The sequence below is a fragment of the Oncorhynchus mykiss genome, chromosome 11 (genome assembly GCF_057628025.1).
Source record: "Oncorhynchus mykiss isolate SJ-2025 chromosome 11, ASM5762802v1, whole genome shotgun sequence".
NCBI lineage: Eukaryota > Metazoa > Chordata > Actinopteri > Salmoniformes > Salmonidae > Oncorhynchus > Oncorhynchus mykiss.
In genome coordinates this window covers 88,232,954-88,254,975 of record NC_143032.1, presented here as the reverse complement: position 1 = coordinate 88,254,975, position 22,022 = coordinate 88,232,954, and the positions used below count along the sequence as shown (strand labels likewise).

General features: G+C 37.0%; 1 protein-coding gene across 5 annotated transcripts in view; it reads right to left on the bottom strand.

The window, feature by feature from the left end:
- adamts3 (ADAM metallopeptidase with thrombospondin type 1 motif, 3) overlaps positions 1-22,022 on the bottom strand; it is a 178,981-nt gene that overhangs the window by 151,196 nt on the left and 5,763 nt on the right. For 4 of the 5 annotated variants that reach the window (XM_036936580.2, XM_036936583.2, XM_036936581.2 and 1 more), the window contains one exon: positions 4,272-4,747. In XM_036936580.2, coding sequence (XP_036792475.2) covers positions 4,272-4,747 — 476 coding nt within the window. Of the gene's footprint in view, positions 1-4,271; positions 4,748-5,329; positions 5,433-22,022 lie in introns of those variants that run through there. The other variant, XM_036936582.2, reaches the window with a different exon arrangement.

Sequence of the window (22,022 nt, the reverse complement as noted above, 5' to 3'; positions counted from 1 at the left end):
CTAACATACTACTGACATGCAGATGAGTAATAACTACTAACAGACTACTGACATGGAGATGATAAATAACTACTGACAAGGGGATGAGTAATAACTACTAACAGACTACTGACATGGAGATGAGTAATAACTACTGACATGGAGATGAGAAATAACTACTGACAAGGGGATCAGTAATAACTACTAATAGACTACTGACATGGAGATCACTAATAACTACTAACAGACTACTGACATGGAGATGAGTAATAACTACTAACAGACTACTGACATGGAGATGAGAAATAACTACTGACATGGGGATGAGTAATAACTACTAACTACTGACATGGAGATGAGTAATAACTACTAACAGACTACTGACATGGAGATGACTAATAACTACTAACAGACTACTTGCATGGAGATGAGTAATAACTACTAACAGACTACTGACATGGAGATGAGTAATAACTACTGACATGAAGATGAGTAATAACTACTAACAGAGTACTGACATGGGGATGAGTAATAAATACTAACAGACTACTGACATGGAGATGAGTAATAACTACTAACTACTAACGTGGAGATGACTAATAACTACTAACAGACTAATTGCATGGAGATGACTAATAACTACTAACAGACTACTTGCATGGAGATGAGTAATAACTACTAACAGACTACTGACATGGAGATGAGTAATAACTACAGACATGAAAATGAGTAATAACTACTAACAGAGTACTGACATGGGAATGAGTAATAACTACTAACAGACTACTGACATGGAGATGAGTAATAACTACTAACTACTAACGTGGAGATGACTAATAACTACTAACAGACTACTGACATGGAGATGAGAAATAACTACTGACATGGAGATGAGTAATAACTACTAACATACTACTGACATGCAGATGAGTAATAACTACTGACATGAAGATGAGTAATAACTACTAACAGAATACTGACATGGAGATGAGTAATAACTACTAACTACTAACGTGGAGATGAGTAATATCTACTAACTACTAACGTGGAGATGACTAATAAACACTAACAGACTACTGACATGGAGATGAGAAATAACTACTGACATGGAGATGAGTAATAACTACTAACAGACTACCGACATGGAGATGAGTAATAACTACTAACATACTACTGACATGGAGATGAGAAATAACTACCAACAGACTGACATGGAGATGAGTAATAACTACTGACATGGAGATGAGTAATAACTACTAACAGACTACTGACATGGAGATGAGTAATAACTACTGACATGGAGATGAGAAATAACTACTAACAGACTACTGTCATGGAGATGAGTAATAACTACTAACATACTACTGACATGGAGATGAGAAATAACTACTAACAGACTACTGACATGGAGATGAGTAATAACTACTAACTACTAACATGGAGATGAGTAATAACTACTAACTACTAACATGGAGATGAGTAATAACTACTAACAGACTACTGACATGGAGATGAATAATAACTACTAACAGACTACTGTCATGGAGATGAGAAATAACTACTAACATACTACTGACATGGAGATGAGTAATAACTACTGCCATGAAGATGAGTAATAACTACTAACAGAGTACTGACATGGAGATGAGTAATAACTACTGATATGGGGATGAGTAATAACTACTAACAGAGTACTGACATGGAGATGAGAAGTAACTACTAACAGACTACTTGCATTGAGATGAGTAATAACTACTAACAGAGTACTGACATGGAGATGAGTAATAACTACTGACATGCAGATGAGTAATAACTACTAACATGAAGATGAGTAATAACTACTAACATACTACTGACATGGAGATGAGTAATAACTACTAACAGACTACTTGCATGGAGATGAGTAATAACTACTAACAGACTACTTGCATGGAGATGAGTAATAACTACTAACAGACTACTGACATGGACATGAGTAATAACTACTAACATACTACTGACATGGAGATGAGTAATAACTACTGACATGAAGATGAGTAATAACTACTAACAGAGTACTGACATGGGGATGAGTAATAACTACTAACAGACTACTGACATGGAGATGAGTAATAACTACTAACATGGAGATGAGTAATAACTACTAACAGACTACTGACATGGAGATGAGTAATAACTACTAACTACTAACATGAAGATGAGTAATAACTACTAACTACTAACATGGAGATGAGTAATAACTACTAACTACTAACATGGAGATGAGTAATAACTACTAACAGACTACTGACATGGAGATGAATAATAACTACTAACAGACTACTGTCATGGAGATGAGAAATAACTACTAACAGACTACTGACATGGAGATGAGTAATAACTACTAACTACTAACGTGGAGATGAGTAATATCTACTAACTACTAACGTGGAGATGACTAATAACCACTAACAGACTACTGACATGGAGATGAGTAATAACTACTAACATACTACTGACATGGAGATGAGAAATAACTACTAACAGACTGACATGGAGATGAGTAATAACTACTGACATGGAGATGAGTAATAACTACTAACAGACTACTGACATGGAGATGAGTAATAACTACTGACATGGAGATGAGAAATAACTACTAACAGACTACTGTCATGGAGATGAGTAATAACTACTAACATACTACTGACATGGAGATGAGAAATAACTACTAACAGACTACTGACATGGAGATGAGTAATAACTACTAACTACTAACGTGGAGATGAGTAATATCTACTAACTACTAACGTGGAGATGACTAATAACCACTAACAGACTACTGACATGGAGATGAGAAATAACTACTGACATGGAGATGAGTAATAACTACTAACAGACTACCGACATGGAGATGAGTAATAACTACTAACATACTACTGACATGGAGATGAGAAATACCTACTAACAGACTGACATGGAGATGAGTAATAACTACTGAAATGGAGATGAGAAATAACTACCAACAGACTACTGTCATGGAGATGAGTAATAACTACTGACATGGAGATGAGAAATAACTACTAACATACTACTGTCATGGAGATGAGTAATAACTACTGACATGGAGATGAGAAATAACTACCAACAGACTACTGTCATGGAGATGAGAAATAACGACTGACATGGAGATGAGTAATAACTACTAACAGACTACTGACATGGAGATGAGTAATAACTACTAACAGACTACTGACATGGAGATGAGTAATAACTGACATGGGGACGAGTAATAACTACTAACAGACTACTGACATGGAGATGAGTAATAACTACTGACATGGAGATTAGTAATAACTACTGACAATCACCCACGTGGTATAACCAATGAGGAGATGGTACGTGGGTACCTGCTTCTATAAACCAATGAGGAGATGGGAGAGGCAGGACTTGCAGCGCGATCTGCGTCAGAAATAGAAAGGAGTTCTATTTCTGTGCAATAATTGAATAACATGGATTTCTAAACGTATTTTGCAACGCTTCTTGAGGAAGTTCAACGCTGCAGAAATGTTTTGGTACCGTCCCCCAGATCTGTGCCTATACAAAATCAAATCTCTGAGCTTTATGGCACAATTCCTTCGACCTCATGGCTTGGTTTTTGCTCTGACATGCACTGCCAACTGTGGGAACTTATATAGACAGGCGTGTGCCTTTCCAAATCATGTCCAATCAATTGAACTTACCACAGGTGGACTCTAATCAAGTTGTAGAAACATCTCAAGGATTCACCTGAGCTCAATTTCGAATCTTATAGCAATGGGTCGAAATAATTATGTAAATATGGTATTTCTGTTTTTTATTTGTAATAAATTAGCAAACATTTCTAAAAACCTGTTTTTGCATTGTCATTATGGGGTGTTGTGTGTAGATTTATGAGGAAAATGTTTTTTAAAAATTGGAAAAAGTCAAGGGGTCAATACTTTCCTAAGGCACTGTAGTTTACGTGTGGAAAGATGGACGTCAAGTTAGCAGAGAGTAATGGAGGACCACTCATCCATGACAAACATCAGGACAAAGCCTCTTCCAGCTGTCAGAATGAGGAATATCTGGAGCAGAATGTGCTGTAAACCACCATATATAGAGAAGACTAACCCCTCAGCTATAGACCAGAGCCATAGAGCAGACAGCAGAATTCCAACCATCTAAAACCACTGACCACCACATGATTAGGTCACCAATCATCTCTAAAGCGTTGAGAGTGTCGAGGGGGCAGTGTGTGTGTGTGTTTGCATTAAAGGCTGACGAGAATTTACCAGTCCATCACAGTTGTTAATGGCGACGGAGGCTCCCTTTACGTCAGTGATGTCACCGATAAAGGTGCAGTCTGTTTTCAGCAACCTCCTCCTGAGAATCCTCTCTGTTCCACCGCTGGTCGACTCACTCCCATTCTCTCCACCAACACGGATAGTACCTCTGCTACCACTATTACTAGTGATTGTACTACTGCTGCTGGCGTTGCCTGGTTCAGGAACCTGGTCGTGCCACTCCACCATGGCCCCAGGAGACACCAGGCGGTCGTTGGGACGGAGCCTCAGGTGGAACTCCCTGCCGAATACCGTGATGTTGAAGAACAGCCTATCACTGGCCTGTTCCGAGCCCTCTGCCCCAACCTCCCTCTTCACTCGCTGTTTGTGATTGGCAGAGAGCAGGTGGGACAGGAAGTGACCATGGGAGTCGGTGCTGATGGGGGTGATGAGGCCATACTCTCTCAGGCGGCTACGCAGCTGGTCTGGAATAAACAACAACAACATTAATAATCAATATTTTATAATCAATATACACTGAGTATACCAAACATTAGGAACACCTTCCTAATATTGAGTTGCACCCCCTCCCCTTTCACCCTCAGAACAGCCTCAATCCTTTGGGGCGTGGACTCTACAAGGTGTCCAAAGCATTCCATAGGGATGCTGGCCCATGTTGACTTCAATGCTTCCCAAAATTGTGTCAAGTTGGCTGGATGTCCTTTGTATGGTGGACCATTCTTGATACATACGGGAAACTGTTGAGCGTGAAATACCCAGCAGAGTTGCACTTCTTGACACAAACTAGTGTGCCTGGCAACTACTACCATACCCCGTTCAAAGGCACTTAAATCTTTTGTCTTGCCCATTCATCCTCTGAATGGCACAAAAATCCATGTCTCAAATGTCTCAAACAATCAGTCTCTTCCCCTTCATCTACACCAGGTATTCCCAAACTGGGGCAATGTCGTCAGGGGTACGCCAAATAAAAATGTGATTCACATTTTCAAACAGTCCATTTGAATTTTCCAACAGGGCTATACATTTGAGGGAGGTTTTTTTCTCACCTGAGTCACCTCGTTTCACTGCCAAAAATAACATGAAACCATCTGTTGTTCAGAGAAATAACAACACAATGTCAAATACAGGTAGCCCAGTCAAATAATTAACATCCAATCACGATACAAGTATCCTGTGTATTTATTTTCTCTCCTTCCTCCCCTCACAGGTGGCAATCATCATTCCCCAATCAGTCGCTAATCAGAAGACACCTGCTCCTTTTCTCTTACCCAATCACATCCTTTCCCTTTCCCTAAAAACCGATTCAGTTGTTTTCTCTGGAGCTCGATCTCTCTGTTTCCATCTCTCTGTGTCTATCTCTCCAACTCTATTTGTATGCAGAGATCTCTCTTTTGGTTTTTGCAACTACATTTCACTTTGTCTGTTATTATGTGAGTATTGTATTGTTGTGCTTCATGACTGTTTGTTTGTTGGTGGGAAAAGGGGGTACCAAGTCAAGTCACCCTTGGGCAAACATTACCCGTAGGAATACTTTGTCTAAGAACACTAGTTAGAACTGGGTGGACCACCCGCTGTAATTTTGGTTAGTTAGTTAGCTGTATTGAAGTAGGCTAGTCTAGCTTAGGGGTGTTTTTGGATATTTGTTTCTTTCCTTGGGTCCAGCTCAGCCCCTTTTCCTGCCCCCCTTTACCGTGTGTTTAAAAATAAACCATGAGTGTTTGACGGTAATTTAGTTGTCTGTGGTTTTTCGTTCTCACTGTTACTTTTTCACTATTGTACTTTGCATGAGTTATGTTACGTGTCTCGTTGCCATCCCCCCCTAGACTGCCGGGCAAAAAGGGATTCGTAACAGCGTCCCTCGCTGGAATTCCACTAACGGTCCCGCTGTAGCCAAACTTAACTGCTGCTCATGTTGATATCTGTACTGACGGCGCAAAAGCCATAACAGGGAGACCTAGTGGAGTGGTAACGGGCATGCAAGCGGTTGCTCCCAACGCCACTTGGGTACACTGCAGCATCCACTATGTCTCCCTTGCTGACAAGGGAATGCCTGACAGCTTGAAAGACGTTTTGGACACTATAGTGAAAATGGTTAACTTTGTTAAAGCAAGGCCCCTGAACTCTTGTGTATTTTCTGCATTTTACAATGATATGGACAGCGACCATGTAACGCTTTTACAACATACAGAAGTGCGCTGGTTATCAAGGGGCAAAGTATTGACACGTTTTTTTAAATTGAGAGACGAGCTTCAAGTTTTCTTTACTGACCATAATTTTCACGTGTCTGACTGCTTGCATGTTGATGAGTTTCTCACACGACTGGCCTATCTGGGTGATGTTTTTTCTCGCCTGAATGATCTGAATCTAGGATTACAGGGACTCTCCGCAACTATATTCAATGATTTAAGACAAAATTAAGGCTATGACTAAGAAGTTGGAGTGCTTTACTGTTTGCATTAACAAGGACAACACACAGGTCTTTCCATCATTGTATGATTTTTTTTGTGTGCAAATGAACTCAAGCTTACGGACACAAACAACTGGATTCGTTATCCCTTTCATGCCCTGCCTCCAGTCCACTCATTGAAATTGCAACAAGCGATTCTGTGAAAATTGAATTTAATCAGAAGCCACTGCCAGATTTCTGGATTGGGCTGCGCTCAGAGTATCCTGCCTTGGCAAATCGCACTGTTAAGACACAGATTCCCTTTGCAACCACGTACCTATGTGAGAGTGTATTCTCGGCCATCACTAGCATGGAAACTAAATACAGACACAGACTGTGAGTGGAAAATGATTTAAGACAGACTCTCTCCAATACAACCGAACACTGCAGAGTTATGAGCATCCTTTCAAGCACACCCTTCTCATTGACCTGTGGCGAGTTATTCACAATTTTCTATGAATAAATAAGGTTTTATATGTAAGACGGTTAAAGAAAGAGCAAAATGATTGATTATTATTATTTGTGCCCTGGTCCTATAAGAGCTTTGTCACTTCCCATTAGCCGGGTTGTGACACAAATTCACACTCATTCTAATGTTTAATAAATGTATTGTCATGACGTTACCCTCTTTGAGTACAGCGAGCACCATCCCCCGCTCTCTGCTTCTACAACCAGACTGCTGTGGTCAGAGGTCGTAAATTCCTCAGAAGACCCTGCCTCATGGCAACACATGGCCACACACATTAGAGATAGGGTAAACTTTCAGAGGACAAAGGAAATCCTTCCACCTCACAGAACTTGAGGTACGAACAAATTTCATGTTCCAGAAAAAGTTTAAAAGATCGGTGAAGAATCCAGCTACGAACTGGTCCGTTTGTTACAACTTGGGAAGCTCAAGAGAGATGGTGTGGCCACATTACCATAACTCTGTTTATATAATAGCCTCAGATATGAGGTTTACATCTAATTGTTGTATAAGATGAATGAGTGAGGACGATACTGTTTGTATAATTGTGTAATATGATTGTGGACTGTTTAATGAAGAAAAATACAATTCCCTTTTGATTTGAACTAAATCAGAGGACTGCCCCTGAGCCCAGTTAGGGTCAGACATCCTGGGACAGACCCTTTTCTGCCATTCTGAATAAAACCCAACTTTGAGAAATTATCACCAGACCAAGCTTACCTCAATTTCGAGAGGGCTAAAGGTGTAGACCATTGCTGAATCTTTTAACCATACGACGTCGTTAAACTCTTAGACTATCGATACCGACAGAATGAGAACAAGTCTTTGATACTAATTACTAGTCTGCAGCTAGGAATTTGGCATCTTTGAACGCGAAGAACGACAACCGCAGAAACACCCATTCTATAACGAATGTCACTTTGAACTATCCCCTCTAACCAAGACAGAAAGAGAGAGGGAGGGAGACAGACAATTCTACAAAATAAATACTTTTCACCGACGATCAAGATGACACACTGAGCGTAAATATATATATTTATTGCAATTGTTCCCGAATGAGTGAGCGTTCATGTGTAAGGGATTAGCATTTTAATTGTAATAATTAACTCTGTAGTGACTTCTCAGTCGACCCCCCATTGCCCCTTTGTCTAACAAGCCGCCATGCCGGTTCAGCCCACTAGGGCACATTCTATCATTTCATGTAACCATATTTACTGTTTGTTTATGCATTTCTGTGAATTACTTAGTTAGTAATAAATAAATAATTTAAGACAATTGATGTATGACTCATAGTGAAGACTGGATTTGTGCAGATAACCAACAATTTACGACTTTTGGAATGAGACTATGGTCAAATAAATAAATCATTAATCAGAAGACTATTGATCACATATGAAAAGATCTGAAAGGTTATATTAGGAAATTATAACTTTGTAATCTGAATACTTTCCCTGGTGCCCCAACTTCCTAGTTAATTACAGTTACATGATTATTCAGTTTACAGAGAATCTTTGATAAAAACGAAGTCTTCAGTTTAATGATAGTAAAGACACGACAGTATCATATAGTGTGTGTGGCAGGCTTACAATAATGGAAAAATACATTTGAGAGTGCGCTGACCTTGGTGCTACAGGGGGTGCGCAGCTGGAGGTTGAATGTTTGACGGGGTACGGGACTATAAAAAGTTTGGGAACCACTGATCTACACTGATTGAAGTGGATTTAACAAATTACATCAATAAGGGATCATAGCTTTCATCTGGATTCATCTTGTCAGTCTATGTCATGGCAATACTGTTTCTGGCGGCTACACATCTGGTCTGGAATAACAACAACACTATATTAATCAATATATTACCATCATTGCTTTTCTGAACATATGAAGTAAAGTCAACTAAACTCTTAGTCCTCTCCTGCACTCCCTGTTCACCCACGAGTGTATGACTCCAACACCATCATTAAGTTTGCCGAGGACCTCGGCAAACAGTGGTCCAACAGTGGTCACAACAGCCTGATCACTGACGGGGTTGAGACAGCCTATAGGGAGGAGGTCAGAGACCTGGCTGTGTGGTTCCAGGACAACAACCACTCCCTCAATGTCAGCAATACAAAGGAGCTGATCGTGGACTACAGGAAACGGAGGGCCAAGCACGCCCCCATTCACATCGACGGGGCTCTAGTGGAGTGAGTCGAGAGCTTCAAGTTCCTCGATGTCCACATCACTAAGAAATTAACATGGTTCACACACACACCAACACAGTCATGAAGAAGGCATGACAAATCCTCTTCCCCCTCAGAATGCTGAAAATGTGACCCTTTTTGCACAAACTCTTTTGACTCACATACACTGCTGCTACTGTTTATTATCTATCCTGTTGCCCAGTCACTTTATCCCTATCTATATGGACTTATCTACCCCAACTACCTCGTACCCCTCTACATGGACTGGGTACCCCGTGTATATAACCAAGTTATCCTTACTCATTGTGGTTTTATTCCTCCTGTTACTATGTTTCTATTTTTCTCTCTGCATTGCTGGGAAGGGCCTGTAAGTAATTATTTCACTGTGAGTCTACACCTGTTGTTCACGAAGCATGTGACAAATGAAATGTGATTTGATTTGATGACAGGCAATGTAAAGCCATAACAAGTGAGTTTGTTCAATAACAATTTATATCAATGACATCAAAGGCTGCACTGAAATCTAAAAATACAGCTACGACTATCATCTATCAATACAGCTCCAACTATCATCTATCAATACAGCTCCGACTATAATCTATCAATACAGCTCTAACTAGCATCTATCTATACAGCTCCAACTATCATCTATCAATACAGCTCCAACTATCATCTAAAAATACAGCTCCAACTATCATCTAACAATACAGCTCCAACTATCATCTATCAATACAGCTCCAACTATCATCTATCAATAGAGCTCCAACAATCATTTTTCAATACAGCTCCAACTATCATCTAAAAATACAGCTCCAACTATCATCTAACAATACAGCTCCAACTATCATCTATCAATACAGCTCCAACTATCATTTTTCAATACAGCTCCAACTATAATCTAAAAATACAGCTCCAACTATCATCTAAAAAAACAGCTCTAACTATCATCTAACAATACAGCTCTAACTATCATCTATCAATACAGCTCCAACTATCATCTAAAAATACAGCTCCAACTATCATCTAACAATACAGCTCCAACTATCATCTAAAAATACAGCTCCAATTAGCATCTATCAATACAGCTCCAACTATCATCTAAAAATACAGCTCCAACTATCATCTAACAATATAGCTCCAACTATCAACTATCTATACAGCTCCAACTGTCATCTATCAATACAGCTCCAACTATCATCTATCAATACAGCTCCAACTATCATCTATCAATACAGCTCCAACTATCATCTAACAATACAGCTCCAATTATCATCTAAAAATACAGCTCTAACTATCATCTAACAATACAGCTCTAACTATCATCTATCAATACAGCTCCAACTATCATCTAAAAATACAGCTCCAACTATCATCTAACAATACAGCTCCAACTATCATCTAAAAATACAGCTTCAACTATCATCTAACAATACAGCTCCAACTAGCATCTATCTATACAGCTCCAATTATCATCTAAAAATACAGCTCCAACTATCGTCTAAAAAATACAGCTCCAACTATCTTCTAACAATACAGCTCCAACTATCATCTATCAATACAGCTCCAACTATCGTCTACAAATACAGCTTCAACTATCATCTAACAATACAGCTCCAACTATCATCTATCAATAGAGCTCCAACAATCATTTTTCAATACAGCTCCAACTATCATCTAAAAATACAGCTCCAACTATCATCTAACAATACAGCTCCAACTATCATCTATCAATACAGCTCCAACTATCATTTTTCAATACAGCTCCAACTATAATCTAAAAATACAGCTCCAACTATCATCTAAAAATACAGCTCTAACTATCATCTAACAATACAGCTCTAACTATCATCTATCAATACAGCTCCAACTATCATCTAAAAATACAGCTCCAACTATCATCTAACAATACAGCTCCAACTATCATCTAAAAATACAGCTCCAATTAGCATCTATCAATACAGCTCCAACTATCATCTAAAAATACAGCTCCAACTATCATCTAACAATATAGCTCCAACTATCAACTATCTATACAGCTCCAACTGTCATCTATCAATACAGCTCCAACTATCATCTATCAATACAGCTCCAACTATCATCTATCAATACAGCTCCAACTATCATCTAACAATACAGCTCCAATTATCATCTAAAAATACAGCTCTAACTATCATCTAACAATACAGCTCTAACTATCATCTATCAATACAGCTCCAACTATCATCTAAAAATACAGCTCCAACTATCATCTAACAATACAGCTCCAACTATCATCTAAAAATACAGCTTCAACTATCATCTAACAATACAGCTCCAACTAGCATCTATCTATACAGCTCCAATTATCATCTAAAAATACAGCTCCAACTATCGTCTAAAAAATACAGCTCCAACTATCTTCTAACAATACAGCTCCAACTATCATCTATCAATACAGCTCCAACTATCGTCTACAAATACAGCTTCAACTATCATCTAACAATACAGCTCCAACTATCATCTATCAATACAGCTCCAACTATCATTTTTCAATACAGCTCCAACTATCATCTAGAAATACAGCTCCAACTATCATCTAACAATACAGCTCCAACTAGCATCTATCTATACAGCTCCAATTATCATCTATCAATACAGCTCCAACTATCGTCTAACAATATAGCTCCAACTATCATCTAAAAATACAGCTCCAACTATCATCTAACAATACAGCTCCAACTATCATCTAACAATACAGCTCCAACTATCATCTAACAATATAGCTCCAACTATCATCTAAAAATACAGCTCCAACTATCATCTAACAATACAGCTCCAACTATCATCTATCAATACAGCTCCAACTATCATCTAACAATACAGCTCCAACTATCATCTAACAATACAGATCCACCTATCAACTGTCTATACAGCTCCAACTATCATCTAAAAATATAGCTCCAACTATCTTCTAACAATACAGCTCAAACTAGAATCTATTTATACAGCTCCAACTATCGTCTATCAATACAGCTCCAATTATAATTTTTCAATACAGCTCCAACTATCATCTAAAAATACAGCTCAAACTATCATCTAACAATACAGCTCCGACTATCATCTATCAATACAGCTCTAACTAGCATCTATCTATACAGCTCCAACTATCATCTATCAATACAGCTCCAACTATCATCTAAAAATACAGCTCCAGCTATGATCTAACAATACAGCTCCAACTATCATCTATCAATACAGCTCCAACTATCATCTAACAATACAGATCAACCTATCAACTATCTATACAGCTCCAACTATAATCTAAAAATATAGCTCCAACTATCTTCTAACAATACAGCTCCAACTAGCATCTATTTATACAGCTCCAACTATCATCTATCAATACAGCTCCAATTATAAATGTTCAATACAGCTCCAACTATCATCTAAAAATACAGCTCCAACTATCATCTAACAATACAGCTCCAACTATCATCTATCAATACAGCTCCAACTATCATCTATCAATACAGCGCCAACTATCATCTAACAATACAGCTACAACTATCATTTTTCAATACAGCTCCAACTATCATCTAAAAATACAGCTCCAACTATCATCTAAAAATACAGCTCCAACTATCATCTAAAAATACAGCTCCAACTATCATCTAACAATACAGCTCCAACTATCATCTATCAATACAGCTCCAACTATCATCTATCAATACAGCTCCAACTATCATCTATCAATACAGCTCCAACAACCATCTAAAAATACAGCTCCAACTATCATCTAACAATACAGCTCCAACTATCATTTATCAATACAGCTCCAACTATCATTTTTCAATACAGCTCCAACTATCATCTAAAAATACAGCTCCAACTATCATCTAACAATAAAGCTCCAAATATAATATATCAATACAGCTCCAAATATCATCTATCAATAAAGCTCCAACTATCATCTATCAATACAGCTCCAACTATCATCTATCAATACAGCTCCAACTATCATCTATCAATAGAGCTCCAACTATCATCTAACAATACAGCTCCAACTATCATCTAACAATAGGGCTCCAACTATCAACTATCTATACAGCTTCAACTATTATCTATCAATACAGCTCCAACTATCATCTATCAATACAGCTCCAACTATCATCCACAAATACAGCTCCAACTATCATCTAAAAATACAGCTCCAACTATCATCTAACAATACAGCTCCAACTATCATCTATCAATACAGCTCCAACTATCATCTATCAATAGAGCTCCAACTATCATCTATCGATACAGCTCCAACTATCATCTACCAATACAGCTCCAACTATCATCTAAAAATACAGCTCCAACTATCATCTAACAATACAGCTCTAACTATAAACTATCTATACAGCTCCAACTGTCAACTATCAATACAGCTCCAACTATCATCTAAAAATACAGCTCCAACTATCATCTAAAAATACAGCTCCAACTATCATCTAAAAATACAGCTCTAACTATCATCTAACAATACAGCTCTAACTATCATCTATCAATACAGCTCCAACTATCATCTAAAAATACAGCTCCAACTATCATCTAACAATACAGCTCCAACTATCATCTAAAAATACAGCTCCAACTATCATCTAACAATACAGCTCCAACTAGCATCTATCTATACAGCTCCAATTATCATCTATCAATACAGCTCCAACTATCGTCTAAAAATACAGCTCCAACTATCTTCTAACAATACAGCTCCAACTATCATCTAACAATACAGCTCTAACTATCATCTATCAATACAGCTCCAACTATCATCTAAAAATACAGCTCCAACTATCATCTAACAATACAGCTCCAACTATCATCTAAAAATACAGCTCCAACTATCATCTAGCAATACAGCTCCAACTATCATCTATCAATACAGCTCCAACTATCATCTATCAATAGAGCTCCAACTATCATCTATCGATACAGCTCCAACTATCATCTACCAATACAGCTCCAACTATCATCTAAAAATACAGCTCCAAATATCATCTAACAATACAGCTCTAACTATAAACTATCTATACAGCTCCAACTGTCATCTATCAATACAGCTCCAACTATCATCTAAAAATACAGCTCCAACTATCATCTAAAAATACAGCTCCAACTATCATCTAAAAATACAGCTCCAACTATCATCTAAAAATACAGCTCCAACTATCATCTAAAAATACAGCTAACTATCATCTAACAATACAGCTCTAACTATCATCTATCAATACAGCTCCAACTATCATCTAAAAATACAGCTCCAACTATCATCTAACAATACAGCTCCAACTATCATCTAAAAATACAGCTCCAACTATCATCTAACAATACAGCTCCAACTAGCATCTATCTATACAGCTCCAATTATCATCTATCAATACAGCTCCAACTATCGTCTAAAAATACAGCTCCAACTATCTTCTAACAATACAGCTCCAACTATCATCTAACAATACAGCTCTAACTATCATCTATCAATACAGCTCCAACTATCATCTAAAAATACAGCTCCAACTATCATCTAACAATACAGCTCCAACTATCATCTAAAAATACAGCTCCAACTATCATCTAACAATACAGCTCCAACTAGCATCTATCTATACAGCTCCAATTATCATCTATCAATACAGCTCCAACTATCGTCTAAAAATACAGCTCCAACTATCTTCTAACAATACAGCTCCAACTATCATCTATCAATACAGCTCCAACTATCATCTAAAAATACAGCTCCAACTATCATCTAACAATACAGCTCCAACTATCATCTAACAATACGGCTCCAACTATCATTTTTCAATACAGCTCCAACTATCATCTAAAAATACAGCTTCAACTATCATCTAACAATACAGCTCCAACTATCATCTATCAATACAGCTCCAACTATCATTTTTCAATACAGCTCCAACTATCATCTAAAAATACAGCTCCAACTATCATCTAACAATACAGCTCCAACTATCATCTATCAATACAGCTCCAACTATCATCTAACAATACAGCTCCAACTATCATCTAACAATATAGCTCCAACTATCATCTAAAAATACAGCTCCAACTATCATCTAACAATACAGCTCCAACTATCATCTATCAATACAGCTCCAACTATCAACTAACAATACAGCTCCAACTATCATCTAACAATACAGATCCAACTATCAACTATCTATACAGCTCCAACTATCATCTAAAAATACAGCTCCAACTATCATCTAACAATACAGCTCCAACTATCATCTAACAATACAGCTCCAACTATCATCTAACAATATAGCTCCAACTATCATCTAAAAATACAGCTCCAACTATCATCTAACAATACAGCTCCAACTATCATCTATCAATACAGCTCCAACTATCAACTAACAATACAGCTCCAACTATCATCTAACAATACAGATCCAACTATCAACTATCTATACAGCTCCAACTATCATCTAAAAATACAGCTCCAACTATAATCTAACAATACAGCTCCAACTAGCATCTATCTATACAACTCCAACTATCATCTATCAATACAGCTCCAACTATCATTTTTCAATACAGCTCCAACTATCATCTAAAAATACAGCTCCAACTATCATTTATCAATACAGCTCCAACTATCATCTAAAAATACAGCTCCAACTACCATCTAACAGTACAGCTCCAACTATCATTTTTCAATACAGCTCCAACTATCATCTAAAAATACAGCTCCAACTATCATCTAACAATACAGCTCCAACTATCATCTAACAATACAGATCCAACTATCAACTATCTATACAGCTCCAACTATCATCTATCAATACAGCTCCAACTATCATTTTTCAATACAGCTCCAACTATCATCTAAAAATACAGCTCCAACTATCATTTATCAATACAGCTCCAACTATCATCTAAAAATACAGCTCCAACTACCATCTAACAGTACAGCTCCAACTATCATTTTTCAATACAGCTCCAACTATCATCTAAAAATACAGCTCCAACTATCATCTAACAATACAGCTCCAATTATCATCTATCAATACAGCTCCAACTATCGTCTAAAAATACAGCTCCAACTATCTTCTAACAATACAGCTCCAACTATCATCTAACAATACAGCTCTAACTATCATCTATCAATACAGCTCCAACTATCATCTAAAAATACAGCTCCAACTATCATCTAACAATACAGCTCCAACTATCATCTAAAAATACAGCTCCAACTATCATCTAACAATACAGCTCCAACTAGCATCTACCTATACAGCTCCAATTATCATCTATCAATACAGCTCCAACTATCGTCTAAAAATACAGCTCCAACTATCTTCTAACAATACAGCTCCAACTATCATCTATCAATACAGCTCCAACTATCATCTAAAAATACAGCTCCAACTATCATCTAACAATACAGCTCCAACTATCATCTAACAATACGGCTCCAACTATCATTTTTCAATACAGCTCCAACTATCATCTAAAAATACAGCTTCAACTATCATCTAACAATACAGCTCCAACTATCATCTATCAATACAGCTCCAACTATCATTTTTCAATACAGCTCCAACTATCATCTAAAAATACAGCTCCAACTATCATCTAACAATACAGCTCCAACTATCATCTATCAATACAGCTCCAACTATCATCTAACAATACAGCTCCAACTATCATCTAACAATATAGCTCCAACTATCATCTAAAAATACAGCTCCAACTATCATCTAACAATACAGCTCCAACTATCATCTATCAATACAGCTCCAACTATCAACTAACAATACAGCTCCAACTATCATCTAACAATACAGATCCAACTATCAACTATCTATACAGCTCCAACTATCATCTAAAAATACAGCTCCAACTATAATCTAACAATACAGCTCCAACTAGCATCTATCTATACAACTCCAACTATCATCTATCAATACAGCTCCAACTATCATTTTTCAATACAGCTCCAACTATCATCTAAAAATACAGCTCCAACTATCATCTATCAATACAGCTCCTACTATCATCTAAAAATACAGCACCAACTACCATCTAAGAATACAGCTCCAACTATCATTTTTCAATACAGCTCCAACTATCATCTAAAAATACAGCTCCAACTATCATCTAACAATACAGCTCCAACTATCATCTATCAATACATCTCCAACTATCATCTATCAATACAGCTCCAACTATCATATATCAATACAGCTCCAACTATCATCTATCAATACAGCTCCTACTATCATCTAAAAATACAGCTCCAACTATCATCTAAAAATACAGCTCCAACTATCATCTATCAATACAGCTCCAACTATCATCTAAAAATACAGCTCCAACTATCATCTAACAATACAGCTCCAACTATCATCTATCAATACAGCTCCTACTATCATCTAAAAATACAGCTCCAACTATCATCTAACAATACAGCTCCAACTATCATCTATCAATACAGCTCCAACTATCATCTAACAATACAGCTCCAACTATCATCTAACAATATAGCTCCAACTATCATCTAAAAATACAGCTCCAACTATCATCTAAAAATACAGCTCCAACTATCATCTAACAATACAGCTCTAACTATCATCTATCAATACAGCTCCAACTATAATCTAACAATACAGCTCCAACTATCATCTAACAATACAGCTCCAACTATAATCTAACAATACAGCTCCAACTAGCATCTATCTATACAGCTCCAACTATCATCTATCAATACAGCTCCAACTATCATTTTTCAATACAGCTCCAACTATCGTCTAAAAATACAGCTCCAACTATCATCTAACAATACAGCTCCAACTATCATCTAACAATACGGCTCCAACTATCATTTTTCAATACAGCTCCAACTATCATCTAAAAATACAGCTTCAACTATCATCTAACAATACAGCTCCAACTATCATCTATCAATACAGCTCCAACTATCATTTTTCAATACAGCTCCAACTATCATCTAACAATACAACTCCAACTATCATCTATCAATACAGCTCCAACTATCATCTAACAATATAGCTCCAACTATCATCTAAAAATACAGCTCCAACTATCATCTAACAATACAGCTCCAACTATCATCTATCAATACAGCTCCAACTATCATCTAACAATACAGATCCAACTATCAACTATCTATACAGCTCCAACTATCATCTAAAAATACAGCTCCAACTATAATCTAACAATACAGCTCCAACTAGCATCTATCTATACAGCTCCAACTATCATCTATCAATACAGCTCCAACTATCATTTTTCAATACAGCTCCAACTATCATCTAAAAATACAGCTCCAACTATCATCTAAAAATACAGCTCCAACTACCATCTAACAGTACAGCTCCAACTATCATTTTTCAATACAGCTCCAACTATCATCTAAAAATACAGCTCCAACTATCATCTAACAATACAGCTCCAACTATCATCTAACAATACAGCTCCAACTATCATTTTTCAATACATCTCCAACTATCGTCTATCAATACAGCTCCAACTATCATCTATCAATACAGCTCCAACTATCATCTAACAATATAGCTCCAACTATCATCTAAAAATACAGCTCCAACTATCATCTAACAATACAGCTCCAACTATCATCTATCAATACAGCTCCAACTATCATCTAACAATACAGATCCAACTATCAACTATCTATACAGCTCCAACTATCATCTAAAAATACAGCTCCAACTATAATCTAACAATACAGCTCCAACTAGCATCTATCTATACAGCTCCAACTATCATCTATCAATACAGCTCCAACTATCATTTTTCAATACAGCTCCAACTATCATCTAAAAATACAGCTCCAACTATCATTTATCAATACAGCTCCAACTATCATCTAAAAATACAGCTCCAACTACCATCTAACAGTACAGCTCCAACTATCATTTTTCAATACAGCTCCAACTATCATCTAAAAATACAGCTCCAACTATCATCTAACAATACAGCTCCAACTATCATCTAACAATACAGCTCCAACTATCATTTTTCAATACATCTCCAACTATCGTCTATCAATACAGCTCCAACTATCATCTATCAATACAGCTCCAACTATCATCTAAAAATACAGCTCCAACTATCATCTAAAAATACAGCTCCAACTATCATCTAAAAATACAGCTCCAACTATCATCTAAAAATACAGCTCTAACTATCATCTAACAATACAGCTCCAACTATCATCTAACAATACAGCTCCAACTATCATCTAACAATACAGATCCAACTATCAACTATCTATACAGCTCCAACTATCATCTAACAATACAGCTCCAACTAGCATCTATCTATACAGCTCCAACTATCATCTATCAATACAGCTCCAACTATCATTTTTCAATACAGCTCCAACTATCATCTAAAAATACAGCTCCAACTATCATCTAACAATACAGCTCCAACTATCATCTATCAATACAGCTCCAACTATCATCTAAAAATACAGCTCCAACTACCATCTAACAATACAGCTCCAACTATCATCTAACAATACAGCTCCAACTATCATCTAAAAATACAGCTCCAACTATCATCTATCAATACAGCTCCAACTATCATCTAAAAATACAGCTCCAACTATCATCTAAAAATACAGCTCCAACTATCATCTAAAAATACAGCTCTAACTATCATCTAACAATACAGCTCCAACTACCATCTATCAATACAGCTCCAACTATCATCTAAAAATACAGCTAAAAATACAGCTCCAACTATCATCTATCAATACAGCTCCAACTATCATCTAGAAATCCATGTATTTTAACCAATCATCAGTCATCTGAGTCAGTGCAGTACAAGTTGAGTGCCCTTCTCTATATACACATCCTGAAAGTCAGTAATTAGCTTGTTCTCCTGAAAAATAGCATTGTAAATTATTTGTTCAAACACAATTCTCTCCATCAGTTTACTAAGAACAGGCAGCAAACTGATGGGTGGCGGTTAGAGCCAGCAAAGGATCACTTACACACTCTCACTCACTTTAGGCTTTAGTTAAAGATATAGCAAAAAGGGGTGGCAATACAGTTTGCTACTATTCTCAATAGTTTCCCTTCGAGGTTGTCTATACCTGGTAGCATATCTATATTGATAAATAACACGTTTTCCACCTCTCACACACTAAATTGACCAAATTCAAAATGGCAATCCTTCTCTTTCATTATTAGATCTCTTATTAAAAAAATATCATGGTTCACTGTTCAATGTTGTCATTTCGTGTCTGAGTTTTTCCACTTTACCAGTGAAATAGTCATTGGAAAGATTGTGTGATAAGGTGCGTCTCGGTGAGAGGTGTAGGAGTCAGGCGCAGGAGAGCATGGATTTTTGAGAAGCGTGTTTAATATATATAGTCCACCGATACAAAAATGGCACAGACGAAAATCCAAAAAAACGACCCTCTTGAAGAATCAGAAACTCGTGCCAACACATGGAGGAACAACCACAGTTCCGACACTTACAAACACGTGCCTTAATAGTGAAAACGATACAGAAACTCGTGCAAAACGCACGGAGGACCAGACTCAGTTCCGAAACTTACATACACGTGCGTAATAGTGAAAACAATAAACATCAAAGATAATCGAGGGCAAATACACACTTACTCCTGCACGAACTAAGGCAGGCAACAGGTGCCCTATATACACACAAATAAATAAACGCAGATGAAGCCAGGTGTTAAAAGGAACACAGAAAAAACAACCAGAAAAGGAAAAAGGGATCGGTGGCAGCTAGTAAACCGGGGACGCTGAACGCTGCCTGAACAGGGAACGGAGATTAATTGGGTTTTCTGCCATGATATCATTTAAGGTACTAAGTATTTTTCCATTGTTTTTTATGTCATTTATCTTGGTATGGCAATGCAAATTTCTTCTTATTTTCAATTCATCATCAATCCAGAGGGCTCTAACAGTTCTCTCAGTAGGTAACACTATAGAAATAATATTATAATCTAAATCACTGTAACACTATAGAACTGTAACACTATAGAACTAATATTATAATCTAAATCACTGTAACACTATAGTACTGACAGTATAACCTAAGTCACTGTAACACTATAGAACTGTAACACTATAGAACTGTAACACTATAGAACTAATATTATAACCTAAATCACTGTAACATTATAGATCTGTAACACTATAGAACTGTAACACTATAGAACTGTAACACTATAGAACTGTAACACTTTAGAACTGACATTATAACCTAAATCACTATAACACTATAGAACTGTAACACTATAGAACTGTAACACTATAGAACTGTAACACTATATAACTAATATTATAACCTAAATCACTGTAACATTATAGATCTGTAACACTATAGAACTGTAACACTATAGAACTGACATTAAAACCTAAATGACTGTAACATTATAGAACTGTAACACTATAGAACTGTAACACTATAGAACTGTAACACTATAGAACTGACATTATAACCTAAAGCACTGTAACACTATAGAACTGTAACACTATAGAACTCACATTATAACCTAAAGCACCGTAACACTATAGAACTGTAACACTGTAGAACTGACATTATAACCTAACGCAATGTAACACTACAAATCTGTA